The 15403-nt window shown below is 34.6% G+C and overlaps 1 protein-coding gene across 1 annotated transcript in view; it reads right to left on the bottom strand.

The window, feature by feature from the left end:
* Positions 1-15403, bottom strand: part of DEUP1 (deuterosome assembly protein 1) — a gene marked incomplete at its 3' end in the record, with an annotated part of 82960 nt that overhangs the window by 21905 nt on the left and 45652 nt on the right. The window contains exons 8-11 of the mRNA XM_081281706.1: positions 12099-12244; positions 8292-8397; positions 2774-2971; positions 1067-1153 (exon numbers count right to left, since the gene is read on the bottom strand). Coding sequence (XP_081137832.1) covers positions 1067-1153; positions 2774-2971; positions 8292-8397; positions 12099-12244 — 537 coding nt within the window. The remainder of the gene's footprint in view (positions 1-1066; positions 1154-2773; positions 2972-8291; positions 8398-12098; positions 12245-15403) is intronic.

Genomic DNA, 15403 nt, shown 5'->3' on the forward strand with positions numbered 1-15403 from the left:
ACTTAATTTTTTGTGTGGCTAGAGTTTAGAAATGAAACATCTTAGGTGACAAGCAGTGTTTTTCATGTAGCAGATAAGGAAACCATACATGTTTTACTTTTTACCCATTTGTACTCCAATTACAGGATCCATAACCATATTCAGAGAAGGTGGCAGAATGTTTCTAGATGCTTCTACTCTGCTAGAATATGGACTATTCTGAGAACAAGAATATCACAGAAATATAGACCCATGGCTTGAGAAGGCAGTGTGGAGAATGCCTAATCCAACTCCCTCACTTTATCACTGAAGAAACTGAGGCCAGGTTAAGCAATTATAATCTCATATCTTACCCTCTTCATTCTTGACTGGCAGAAAAATCATTTTAAAACTTCTCTCAGAGTAAGTAAATGATAAACATGGAATACTGGTATATCAGTTCAATGAATTAAAAATTCTCACATAAAAATCAACCATCAACTGTTAAACAATGGAATTGATACACAGAACCTGCTTAGGTTGCCTTGTGCAAACCTGTAAAACCATCAGTTCATTCATTCATTTATTCATGCCTCTTTGTATTCAACCAACATATATCAAAGACTTACTCTACACCTGATATTGTGAGGTGCTGCTGATACAAACAATAGAACCTGATCCCCGATTGTCATCCAGTGACAGGCTACAAAACAAGTCAGACCAAAACAGAAACCAAATGTTGATGAAATAATTCATTCTAACTGGATTTTGGGGAGTGGCTTCATTGAGGGGAAGGTTGACACTTAAATCAGGCATGTAGGATATAGGACTTCAAGGCAACAATAAGAGCAAAATCGAGGAAACAGCATATTTGGCATGTTTTGGGAAATTATCAGAATTGAGCTCAATTCAGGAAAAGAAGAAGGGAGAAAACTAGAAATTAAAATGTTCCAGCCTGAAGATAAAAGTGAATTCAACTGAAGTGTAAGACAATTTGCCACTCCAATTCCTGCATGCCTGATACATGGCAAGTGGTCAATAAACCGTATCTGGGTAAATCCACTGTGTAAACTCTTGTTCAATTTATTGAATGAATTCAGCATATTACCATATATTGCCCAGGGTCTAAATCTCCCATCATTCCTTTTAGATGTGTGTTTTCTGTTCTGATAGCTTTATATCTCATATCTGAGACCTGAAAAATGAGTAGATAAAAGGAAATGTAAAATTCATAGTGAAAACTTGTAATCTTATTAAAATTAAGGATGCACAGAAATATTTTCTAATTGCAGTGAAGAGAAACACTTCTGCTTAGGTTTATCTACTGGGTACTCTTATTTAGCTCTTCTATCTTTGGCCAGCCCCACTATAACCTCCTCTTATAAATTAAAAGCACATACTTATGATAATGATTCATTTACTTTTCCCCTTCCAGTCCCCAAATTCCATTTCTCATTGCTATTTTCTATTGTATACAAATTATCACCACAAAAATAGTTTAAAAATCACACTTAAAATAATACCATCTATTACATTTCTTTAATACCTAATTAAGTTTTCCAATATGTTACACATATCTTTCATATTTAATTTTGTTCTTTCTGGTATTTCTACCAAGTTTCCTTCCTTGTTTGTGACTCCTTCATTTTGTCTTCTAATTTTTCTTTCCCTGATATTTTCTACTTGAAAATACTTGGATATGGTACCTGTCCTTTTGTTTATTTAGGGCTAATTTCTATATAAAACACTTGCTTTAAAGATTTACTTTTGTAAATTACTAAGTATATGCTCATTGACAACATCTAGAAAATATTTAAGAGTAAAAAGTGAAAGTAAGAATCATTCATAATCCAACTACCCAGATCACTATACCCAGCTTTAAAATTCCTTTCCCACACAGCTACCACTGATGCTATTATCTTGTTGTTGCTGTTTTCTTGTGTGTTGTATATGTTAATCACAGTTTAAGGCTTATAATTGGGAAAAGGCTGAGTCTCTTCTGTTTCTGTAATATGCAGGATTTAATAGTTACACTATTTGTGAAGTGATCTTCGTATGCTTAGAAAGTTATTGAATTTTTTTCAATAAATGTTTTGTGCTCTGAAAACATCTAGATTTGGAGTAAAAAAGGCAGATAAATACTGTGTTCTCAATAGCAGGTTACCAATTTGATTATGAATAAAAGATTGAGAGATTTTAAAAAATAAATAGGAAGGAAGGAGGAAAGCTAGGCAGGCCTGGCAGAGAGGGAAGGAGAGAAAGAGAATAGAAGTTACTTGTGATATTTCAGTATTGAGATACTATTGCTGTTTTTCCTCAAGCACTAGGCTATTTATTGAGTGAGTGTTCAGTAAATATGAACTGATTTTCATGTTAGAGCACACATTTTTAAAACCCTAAAGGAATTCTTATAATGAAATGATGGGTAGGAAATGTCCCAGAAAAACTGGATTAGTTTTTTTTTAAAGAAAAATGTTAGTGAACAGGACATACAGAAAATAACTGAGAAAGAAAAGTTTAATTAGCACATATGTGGGAGGTGCTCAAAATATGGTTACAAGAAAATGGTAGGATGAGATTTGACATTACCTTGCACTGTTGCTTATTTCCCTAATTCTTTATTTTAGGAAACTTTATCTCACAATGGTTTTATGATTCTACAAAGCATTTCTATGACAACACAATAATTTCTGTGATGCCAAGTTCTAGAAACAATACCAAGCAATGCAAAGCTTTTATGAGTCAATAACAAAGCCCTCCGTGAGCACTGAACCAGAGTGTGCCCTGGAAAAGAGCTTTCTTCTTGCTTGCATACCTGTTGCTTTGCTAACATTTTTTCTTTTATTTCTAACTCCATCTTTAGCTGTTTTTCCAAAAGGGCAGCTTTCTTCATGACAGTTGCTATAGTGATCTCCTTCTGATGAAGCTCCTCTGTTAAGTCAGAGATTTCATTCCTCATTCTTTCCTGCTCAGAGCTGTGGAACTCTTCCTCTGGATAGAGCTGGCTTCTTATCTGCAGCACAGATACCATAAAACATGAGCAAATCCATTTATTTGTAGAGTAGCTCAAAGTTTTTCTTGGCCATGTTCAGTTCTCCTATCCTAAAACTTGAAGAGGACCTACTGTATCTTCCTTTTCTGACCCATGCAAAATTAAAAACAGGTACTTAGGGCTGGGATTGTAGCTCAGTGATAGAGCTCTTGTGTAGCATGTGTGAGGCACCAGATTTGATTCTCAGCATCACATATAAATAAATAATAAATATCCATTGACCACTAAAAAAATATTTTAAAAAAGGTACTTAACATGATTCATTTACTTTTTTCCTTCCAATTTCAACATTTTCTATTTCTTACTATATACAAATCATTATCTACTACTGACATTACTTTGGAAGGAACAGAAAGAATTATCAAGTGCTTTTTTATGTAGAAAAAAATTGGCTTAAAGAGGTTAAATGACTTGCTTAAAATCATAAAGCTAGTAGCTGATAGAGTTGGGACTGGAACTTACAGCTTTTGGCTTTTAATTTGGTGTTTTTTCTTTTTTAAACTAAATTATGCTGCACTATTTGCCACTAAATGCTGAGATTTTCAGAACCAATTTATAAAACATTTTAAGCTTAATGTGTTCATGAAAATGCATTACCTCCTCCCTGTGAACTCTCTTATATCCTTAATCTTGGCTATCTTTCTAAGCTCATCTGGAACTTCTCTTGTCCTTCCAAATCCAAGCAGGCAGCAAATTCTATCTATTCTATTTCAAGCTCTCCTAAATCTTGCCTCTGCTCTCCATTCCTACTGCTGCAATCTTGACTCAGCCTCCTAGCATCTTTCTAGAAACTACTCATTGTTTCTAATTCTTGAGATTCAGAGATAAAATAATCATCAATCTCAAAAAACATTGTCCATGGGGGAAACAGAAAAAATAGACAATTCCAGCACAGTGAAGTAATCAATGTTAGCAGTATGTAGTGGATAGTGCTTAACACAGCCTGGGGATGGATTCAGGACAGATTCCCAGAGGAGAGGGCATCGGACCAAATACTGATGAATGAATGGAAACCAGTCAGAAGGACTCCCAGAAAACAATGAAGTGAAAACATGGGGTGAATGAGTAATGCACACTTAGTGGAGTAAAAGGAGTTTGGAGTGGCTAGACCAAGTACATTATGAGGAATAAGGCTGCAGAGGCTAAGTGGAGTTGAGTCACAATGAGATTTGCAGGAATTTACCCCAAGGCAAGAGGTTTTTTTTTTTTTTTTCATTTAATATTGAAACTTTTTAGTCTATAAACTCTAAAAGAATAGGAACTCTGTTTCTCTCTTAACATAGCTAGAAAACATAATAACATATAAAAACTTAATTCCTTCACATCATTCACATCATCAAATATCCATGAAGAATTCAAATTTAAAATTGTATTAAAAATGTATCAAGTGTTCTTTAAGTTTTATTTAATTGACTTAGGCTCTAAATATGGTCCACCCCTTGAAACTGGTGCATACATCTTTTTAAATCCTCTCTTTATGTGTGTTCTAAATACTTTTCATGCTTCATTTTTTTTTCAATTCCCACAATCTTTTTCTGGTTTGTAGATCAAACCATTAAGGTGCATGACTTTTTAATCACATTACTGGTGAAAGACAGTTGATACCCAGACCTGTTGTTGTCTTGCCCGTTGTGCTCAGCAGCATGAAAGGGGCTTTTAAGATGGTTCACATGTTGGAAAAAGCTGGGTTCTAGGGAATGATACCTAGAATAGAACGACCTGACATGGAAAGTACACATGTCCAGAGGCAAATCTAACACATCACCAGGTTTTATACCATCCATCTTGTTTTAGTGAGCTTTTGCACTGCTGTGACTAAAAAGACCTGACAAGAACAATTTTTGAAGAGGAAAGTTTTTGGGGGGTTCACAATTTCCAAAGTGTCAGTCCATAGACAGCTGGTTCCATTCCTTGGGGCAATAGATGAGGCAGAACACCATGGTGGAAGAGTGTGGTAGAGGAAAGTGGCTCAGTAAGTTACCAGGAAGCAGAGATAAGCCAACAGAGAGGCCATATGGGCTGCAATCAGCAAAGCCATAGAGGTAGAACAAATTACACAGCCCTTTAGAGAGAGCATCATGATGCCATGTGCCCACATGCTGGACATGGAGCTACAAGGTTTGTTTGCCTATCTGTACTTAGGTCTTGCTTTAGTTCCATTCCTTCTTTCTATGCCCTAATTTCTCCTTTATGAGATGGAAATGTTTACTCTGTACCTGTACATATTGGATATATGCAACTTGTTTTTTACTTTTACAGGGGCTCACACTTAAAAGAGTTTGCCTTGAGTCTCAGTGGAGGTTTTGGACTTGTACTTTTGCATTGTGAGATAAGCATGAGGTTTTGGGTGTCAGGGAAAAATATTATGGTTTGTATTTTAGCTGTCCCCTACAAATTTATGTGTAAGACAATGCAAGAAGGTTTAGAGGTGAAATGATTGAGTTATGAGAGCCTTAACCTAATCAGTGAATTTATCCCCTGAAAGGGATTAAGTGAGTGGTGACTGAAGGCAGGCAGGGGGTGTGGCTGGAAGAGGTGGGTCATTAGGGGTGTGTGTCTTGGGGGTATACATTTTGTATCTGGTGAGTAATCTCTCTCTGCCTCCTAATCTTCATGTCTTGATCCACTTCCCTCCACCATACCATTCCACCAGGATGATCTGCCTCACCTGGAACCCTGAGGAAAAGAAGCAGCTGTCTAGGGACTGAGACCTCTGAAGCCTTAAGCCCCCAAGTAAATTTTTCCTCTTCTAAAATTGCTCTTGTCAAGTCTTTTAGTTTCAGCAGTGAAAAAGCTGATGAAAACACCTCACTTATCAGATTCCATTCTTATTAATAACATTTTTAGAGTTTCAAAGTTGGACATGACCTTAGAAATCACATGACCTTAACCATAACATTTAACAGAAGGTAAAGAAAAAAAGACTGAAAGGGAAGAAAACTGACTGGGCCTAATTCATACAGCTCCTGAAAGCAAGTGAGGAGAGTAGGAGACTGGAGTACAAACATGCTAACCCCAGGACAATGTAACAAATCTCCTTTCGTTTCTTCTGTCTTCAATTTTCTTCCCTTATAGTTTATTTGATAAAACAACAGCATTATTCTGGTGTTTGTCCCCATTTGGATTTTGCTGAGTGCATTCCTGTGGTACAGTTTAACATGTTCTCCTTAAAATGGAACTTTGAAAATGGAAAAAAATTAACACATTATTATGAAAAAGCAGTGAACACTTTTTATTATTTTTACAATGTTTAGATATTAAAACAACATGCAATACTGCAAAGCTTCCTTATAAATAAGATTAATTTACCTGAGCTTCAAATGACTTTTGGTTTATTAAAAATGTGAATTTTATTACAAAACAAATGGCTAAAAATAGTTTTGTATTGGAAAAAGAAAACACTTGCAGGATTCATAATACATGGCTCTTGTTGGTTTTATTGCAAGAGAATGAAAATGCTCTCCACAAACACTTCCTGGAAGCTATAGCTATTTATATACAATTCATTTTATCTTTTCAGTATAGTATTGAACTATCTATTGGTCTCCAAGAGCTCATAGAGACCTGAGCCTTATATTCTCTTCCTCCATGTCAAAACTGTGTGAAATCAGTAGGTTCTTCATATTATTGAAAATTTCATTACTACCAAATAATCTATAATGCTAAGAAGAGTATATCTATACAAGGCTTTAATCAATTTTTTATCATAATGCATTAACTAGAGACACATCAGTGAAGAACAGTTTCCTAAAGTTATATTCTTAAAATAAACAAAATCAGTTTCATGGGATTATATGTAATTACATATGAAAAATATAACAGAAATGATCATTAAGTTTTGGGCTAGGGTTGTGGCTCAGGGACAGAGTGCTTGCCTAGCATGTGTGAGGCATTGGGTTCAATTCTCAGCACCACATATAAATAAATAAAAAAATAAAGATTCATTGACAACTAACAAATGTTTTAACAAAAAAGAGAAATGATCATTAATTTGTAACTTTTCCTACACTGAACTTATATTTGTTCTCTGATAGTCAACTCTGTCATACAAGATCTTTCACATAATTTTATTTTCTATGGAAATTAACAGAATAGTTATAGTCCTACTAGATACTCAAAAAATGTTGACTTTACACAAACAGCAACTGAATTTATGGCTTTATGCATTTACAGGATAACTTAGTCTTAATTAATTCATTCTCTAAATGTTTATTTTCATTTACTATGTGTCAAGCCACGTGTAGGGCACTAGATGGTAGTTATAAGCCATGCTAACATTTGTTTAACAGTTGTTTAGATTTTATAGTATTGTATATTCTGTCTGATCCTCAAACCTAAAGACAAGAGAAATGAATAGCAGCTATGATAAATTCATGGAAAGAAAGATACTACTAAATCTTACTAGAAACAGAAGAGAAGAACATGCTTTTTGTAGGAGACTAGAGAATGACAGACGACTCTTTAAGAACAATGCCCAGGCCTTCCTCATTTTGTGGAAGAGTGCTTGACACACATCAGGCACTCAATGGAAAATGTGGTGTCACCCAAAATACTAACACCCAATATTTACTAGGTGCTTACTCTTAGCTAGGCCCTTGTTCTTTGCACTTCACAGGCATTATCTCAAAGATTTTAACTTAAGGTAAGAGTATGGAGTCTGGATGCAGGTTGACTAGATTCAAATTGAGCCTCACCTACTGATTAGTTGTGTAAAGTTGGGGAAAGTTACTTCTCTGTTCTTAGTTTCCTCACATGTACAAAGGAGATAATTTCAGGACCTATCATATAAGATGGATGTGAAGAATAAATGAATTAGGATTTGTTAAATCCTCAGAACAGTTGCTGGCACATAGTAAGGGCAATAAGTAGTAGTTGTTATTGGCTTTTTCTGTCCCCATCACGTACATCTCCTTATGATGTAGGTACAGATCATTCCCATTCTAGAAATGAGGATCTTGAGCAGTGTGCATAGGCAACCTTCCAAGGCTTGTACACATGGCCAAGCCCCAGGGTCTGTGCTACCAACCTTCTTGCTATAAACCATGTCTCACTGAGCCACTAGTCCTCCATATTTCATGGGCAATCTCCCACTGGCAGAGTGACAATCCAAGGTTTGTGTACATACAGAACAATGTCAGAATTATCAGACTGACAGATTTTTAATTTAGGAAAAAATACAGAAGAAAAAAGAAAGGAGTTAGAAGGAAGTTGTTGTTGTTGTTTTAACTGTTCATATTCAAAGACTTCTTCCTGGAAGAATAGAGCTCATTAGTTTCCATACCTTAGTTAATTCTTTTTCATGATTTGATTGGTCTGGGACCACTGGAAACATCTCTTTCCTTTTCCTTTCTGGTTCTTTAGTAGAAGGTGAATAAGATGGTTCAAGTCTACAAATTAAAAATAATAGGCTAAAATTAAGCTTAACTGGCCGACCATGGAGGCAGATGCCTTTACTCCCATGAATCAGGCAGCTGAGACAGGAGGATTGCAAGTCCAAGGCCAGCTTCAGCAATTTAGCAAGGCCCTGTCTCAAAAATAAAAAATAAAAAGGGTTGGGAGATGTAGCTCAGTAGTAAAGCATGCTTGGGTCCAATCCCTAGACGTCCCCTCAAAAAAATTAAGCTCAACTTAATAAATTGTTATGATTATATTATTAATTTAGACCATTGTAGGCTGCATAGATAGATAGATCATTACTTTGTTGGAAACATTTCTAGTTATATAAATTGCAAGTGCTAATACATTCAGATCCCATAAGTATTTACATCTTTAACTGAGTACAAATAGTTTTAATGGGGAACAAGTGTAGTAATTAGTATGAAATTTCAATTATTCATTAGAATTGCCAGAATACTGGAATTGCATAGGTAGATATGATTTTTGGATAAGAAGAAAAGCCTGCTTCCTGCGATAAAACAGCCCAGAAACCCATGCCCCGCAAAAGAAACAACCCAACTTGCTAATGCATTGCAGGGAGCATCTATATCATGAGTAGTATGAGGGAAACAACTATTCCATAAATATGCTTAAAAATGATTACATATGGCAGTCTAGTCAGATAAAAGGCAACTACCCTTTGATGACTCATTTATAAAATGGAATTGTAACCATGTATTAATACTGGAGAGGAGAAGCAGAGACTAGTATAAAAAGCACAATACCCCAAAAGAAGGTTGGAGAAGTATAGGCAAATAACGATCACTTCCATGTAAGGCAGGTTTATAAGATAAAAATCAGTAAAAAAAAAAATTAAAAAATAAAGATACCAGGTGGCAAAAAACATCAGCGTTCTCTTAGAAGTTAGGCTTGATTATGCCTGTATAGTCTGGTGTTTGAGGAATACACCCATTTGTAAGTAAAATTTTATATTGCCCAGAGTTTTTAGAAAGGTTCCACACATCAAAAAACACAAACCACACAAATAAAACAAGAAACCAAAATCTGAGTAATGATGTAGAAATAACTAATTCAAAGATTAAAAATAAAGGACCTCTCAAAAGGTAAAAATTATTAGTGATATTCCTGAAGTATAGATCAATTCTTTCTGATTATTGAGTATGTGTGTGTGTGCGTGCGTGTGTGTGCATGAGTGTTCATTCCACACAGTGTAGAAAACAGAGCATATTTGATAATATCACAGAAAGTTATCATCCAAGAAAAACTGTTGCTAACATTTTTGTGTATATTGCCTTTTTCCTTACGCATATGTGTGAATAAATAATATACATTTCCCCTATAATTAAAATACACTGTACACATTGATTTTCAATTTCTTTATTTTACACTTAGTAATATTTTGTGAACATTTTTCATCTTGTTTGATGTTCTTCTAAAAGATCATTTCAGGATTAGTTTTAAAATTTTCTTATTTGGTATGATTTGTAAAAAGTGAAAAATGAAATTTCCTATTTTTCAGTTCTTCCTATGTGATTTCAGGGGGAGTAATGCTGAACTGAATCCTCATGGTAAACTTGCAAAGTTCATTGAGTGAGGGGAAAAAATGTCAAACTCCAATTTAGAAAGGTGATAAAAAACAATAATTATGCTAATATAAGATGCTAATATGAATATGTAAAAAAGGATGTGGGAAAAGGATGTTTGAATTATTTTAAGAATTCAAAATATATCCATACAAGGTGCTTCTACATCTAAGAAAAGAAAAGGAAAAGCTAATGAAAATCTGCATTATTGACTAAGGTTTTGAAAAAGAAATGAAGACATTACTGTACTATTTATATAATGCTAGTGTGCATCTGCTCTCAGTAATCTGGGCTGCTTCACTTTAATACAGACACAAAAAGGAAACAAAGTCCAAATAAGAAACCAAAACAACAAAACAGAACAACATTTATATGAGAATAAACTAGAAGGATTCAAAAACTTGCAGTGGGAAGGATGGAGACTGAGAAGTCTAAAAGACAATGGAAACTGGAAATTTACATATATACCATTTCATCAAATCTCAGAATACTACAACTGAGGGATGCCCTCCAAATGAGAAAGATATGGCTTGAAGACCAAAATAAATACCAAATGACATGAAGGATGGCAAGGCAGAGCAAAAGTTTGTACTGACAAAATATGTGCATAAGTACAAGACTTTGGATCAAATTATGTCTTGAAGGAAAGCGGGCAATATTTACAGTTTAGCATTGGCCCTGTAAGAGTGGAACAGAAACTGCCTACAATATTCCTCACAAAACCAGAGGTAGACACTCGTTGGATGGTGTGCTTTTCTACAATTTTTTTTTTTTTTTTTTTTTATGTTTCTGGGTACATACATTTGTTTGTTTGTGTGAAGACATTTCTCACTGACTCACCACACTGGAACAGCAGCTTATACATAAAAAATAGCCAAGAGATTTATTAGTCATCAGGGATGATGATGTATAGCTTGTATACAGAGCACTCAATAATGCTGACTGGCTAATAGGCAGTCTACCATCCTTGGTGAGGCATACAATAGGTCACTTTGGGGGATCTTAGTTTGCCATTAGTTGTTAAGGATAGACCTCAAAGAAGTGCTAACATAACCCACAACTTTGAAGAAATTGAAACAATAATTATATTTCAATAAAATTTCCCTTACCATTTGGCTATTCAATTTTTAAAATCCTATCACTGCCCTAGCGTTAGCTTTTTGATCATGAGGAATAAAGTTCTATGCCAATGAACTATTAAAGCATTCAAACTGCCTATTCATAAGCAAAAACACTTAATAATCCTCAGCAGTCCAATTTTATTTGTGGTTATGGAGTACACAATATCTGATTTCAAAGAGGAAAAATTTCTGTTTAAAAAAAACCTTAATGGAATTGACAAGGTGTGAGTAAGGAGGTAAAATTACTACATTTACAAGTGAGAAAGCTAACATCAGGCTTATGGACAATAGAATGAAAAACATTTGGAAAAATCTTATTCTTTGCAAATATGTAATTGAATACCAGCTCTATACTATTGTTTTTTTAATTAGTGCATTTTAATTACATGGAGAAATGGGTTTTATTGTGGCATATTCATACATGTATATAAACACACTGTAATCATATCTACCCCTCCCCATATGTTCTCTTATGTACTATTGTTTTTATAATATGTATATTTTTTTCTTGGATTGAACCCAGGGTCACTTAACCACTGAGCCACATCACAATAACTAAAATTCAGTGTATTTTAATCATCTTATTTTGAGACAGGGTCTCACTAACTTGCTTAGGGCCTCACTAAATTGCTGAGGCTGACTTTGAACTTGCAATTCTCCTGCCTCAAGCCTCCCACGTTGCTGGGATTATAGGCGGATGCCATGATGCCCAGCTATGATATGTTGAAGAACAAAAGTTCTAAGAAAATTTCTGACTCAATGTGACAAATGCATCCACAGATCAGAATATTATATATGTTTCTGGGTAAATATTGAAAGATAAAATATCCATTATTTTTGTTTTAATATTTAATACTATCTACTAATAAATAGCATGTTAATTAAAAATAAATTTATTATTTTACTAGAAAATATAAAACTCTTAAAAATATACAAACATCATGTTTTAAATAGTTTCTCTCAGAGTATCAAATATTAAAACTGTACCTTTTTTTATTTTCTTGAGCATTTTGGCATTCTCCTATTTTTAATAATTCTCTGTGTAACTGCAATCGTTCCATTTCTATAATCCTCAAGAGATCATCACGTGACTGTAACTCATTTTTCACTTCTGAGAGTCCTGCTTCCATGGCCTGAATAAAAACATAAAATTTTTTGATGCCTACTTTTTACTGGTGGACTATAGTTATACATGATTGTGGAGTTAATTTTGACATGCTCATAAATACATAAAACATAGTTTGTTCCATTTCAATCCTCAATACTTCCTCTTTCCCTCCTCTCCTCTCTCCCCCTGCTCCTCTTCCTCTGGTCTATTGATCTTCCTTTAATTTATTTATAATTGATGCATTATAGTTATATATAAAATTAAAATACATCGTGATATATTCATACATGCACATAGCATAATTTGGTCAACTTAATTCCCCAGTTTTTCCCCTTTCTCCCCCTTCCTTCTTCCCCAGTGGTTCCCTTTTTCGACTCTACCAATCTCCCTTCTATTTTTTCGAGATTCACTTTTTTTATTCTTTTTTTTCTCTCTAGCTTCTATGTAGAAGAATAAACATTTGACCTTTTACTTTTTGAGTCTGGCTTATTTCTCTTAGCATGATGTTCTCCAGTTCTGTCCATTTACCAGCAAATGCCATAATTTCATTCTTCTTTATCAATGAGTAGAACTACATTGTGTAAATATATCACATTTTCTTTATCTGTTCTGCTTTTGATGGATTCCATAACTTGGCTCTTATGGGTTGTTCTGCTATAAACATTGGTGTGTATGTATTAAAATAACATGCTATTTTAGTTCTTTTGGAAAAAAAACAATGAGTGGGATAGATGGGTCATATTGTGTTTCCATTCTTGTAATTCCAGTTACTTGGGAGACTGAGGCAGGAGGATCCCAAGTTCAAGGCCAGCCTCAGCAACTTAGTGAGACCTTCAGCAATTTAGTGAGACCCTGTCTCAAAATAAAAAAAAAAAAAATAGAAAGGACTAGGGATGTAGCTCAGTGGTAAAGTACCCCTGGGTTCAATGTCCAGTACCAAAAACAAAACAAGAAAGATAATTGATCTTTAGAGAGTAGGCTGTATACTCTCCATATCCAGTCCTCAATATTAATTTTTATATCATAATATAAATATTTAAAAATATTTAACATATGTAAACCAGCCTACTTTTAAACAAACTGATATTTAGTCCTTTGTTTGGTCTTATAGAATTCCATTCCATCATTTATTTATTCAATAAATATTTATAGAGCTCTTATTATTTGCTCTTGGGATGCAGATACAAACTGTCCTCCATGAGCTTACTGTCTAGTGATAAAGACAATAATAATCATGCTTCTAATCAGTAACCAGAAATAACGGCAATCCTGTAGGGCCAATATTTTATATTGTTAAAGGGAGAGCCTTTCAAAAGTGCAAAAGCTATTGGGAAGGATCCAGTTAGGAACAAAGGCAGAGGTGGGGCAATAAGAGTGGTATTAAATTCCTGAGCAGGTAGTGGGATGAGCCCCAAAGCTCATCAGGCAAGTAGAAGAAATGCCTGAAGCAAAGGAGAGTCTTTCCTCTCTTGTAACAAAAAGGAAGGAAAATGTAATATAAACAGGTTTATGCATTTGGATATGGGAGATTAAGACTGGCTATCTGTTGGCTTCTATTTTCTTCTGTGAAGTAAAAGGTGACATGATGTGCTGACAGTGGAAGGGAGGTGGAGGTTAGGTATGGGAGTGATTCAGAGTGAAGGTTTGAAATGGTTTACAGTGGAAATGGGAGCATTTGAAAGGAGCAACAGTAGGATAGCCAGGCATTGTTGAATACCTATTTCAGGTTTATGATCATAGCCTATTAATTTTTCTGCAAAAGTGTTTGGCTATTCTTTAGGAGAAAACAAATGGTATCATTTAATATATGGCTTCTGTGATTGTGGCTGCTTTCACTTAGCATGTTTTCAAGGTTCAACGTACAGGCTTTTAATAGACATATTTTCTTATTTAGTAATTCTTATCCAAAAATTCACAATGTCTGGAAGAATAATTATGTAGGTGGTATAGCACATCTGAGTTCCCAGACAATTTTTTCCCCCAAACCTTGAGTATACACTGTTTTCCAGGAGTCCTAGAAGCTTGGGTCCAGTGAAGGGTCTAATGGCAATCAACACTTAAGCCCCAGAAATTACTGGTTGACTTGAAAATAAACATAAAAACAGATTCAAAATGCTGATTTAAGAGACTTGTTTGGAAAAGTCTGTTTTGAACAATAGATATTTTTCAGAAGGGGTTAAAATTTGAAAAATAAGAAAAGAGATGTGAAACAACAGATTATGTAGTAAACAAGCAATTCAATTTGTTGTCAGTGTCGCCCATTACTATACAGTTGAAGAAGGTATGATCTGGACTCCCTGGTTTACAAATTTGCCACCAGGAAATAGGAAACTGTGTATAAAAAGTGGGCTTACTTTACTTGGGGGAGAGAGGTACATGAATAGCTCTAATTCCAGGCCAATAAAATGTAGTGTCACCACAGGCCATAGTTAGCTTAAACTCTGAAATGTCATCATAAAAGAGTATTTGTTTGTTGTTAGTAGTATATAATATCTACAAGTTATCATGTTTAGAAAATAATATTTATGATGAAGGCATCATTGAGGAGGGCAAAACTCCTTGATGACTTAAATATACAGGTACAATAATGTATATGTTGAAATTGAAACTTTTTGTAATACAAATTGATAATAATGATTTGACAGATGAATGAATATTCAAGAAATTTTGATTATAATGGATTATATTATGTAAATTGACTGAGAAAGCATAATAAAAATTTGAAGGATTTGTCAATATTGGTACATTTAGGGGGTTGGGATTGTGGTAGCACTGTGAGGCACTGGGTTTGATCCTCAGCACCTCATAAAAATAAAGTTTCTGTGTCCATCTACAATTATATTTATTCATATACACACAAATACACACACACACACACACACAATTTATTTGTTTGCTTTTTTGTCATTGTTGGTGCTAGGGATTGAACACAGAGGCACTTTACCACTGAGCTATAACCCCAGGCCTTTTTATTTTTGAAAATTATTGCTTGGTACTTGATTCAGTTATTGGAATACTTCAACTTAGTTTGCAACAACTAAAGTATGTAAATCTATTTTTTTTTTTTTTTGGTGCTGGGATTGAACCCAGCAGTGCTTTGTCACTAGCTACATCCCCAGACATTTTTATTTTTTGAGACACATCTTGCTAAGTTGCTGAGGCTGGCCTCAAACTTACGATCCTC

Source organism: Spermophilus citellus, assembly GCF_964194105.1.
Source record: "Spermophilus citellus genome assembly, chromosome: 2".
NCBI lineage: Eukaryota > Metazoa > Chordata > Mammalia > Rodentia > Sciuridae > Spermophilus > Spermophilus citellus.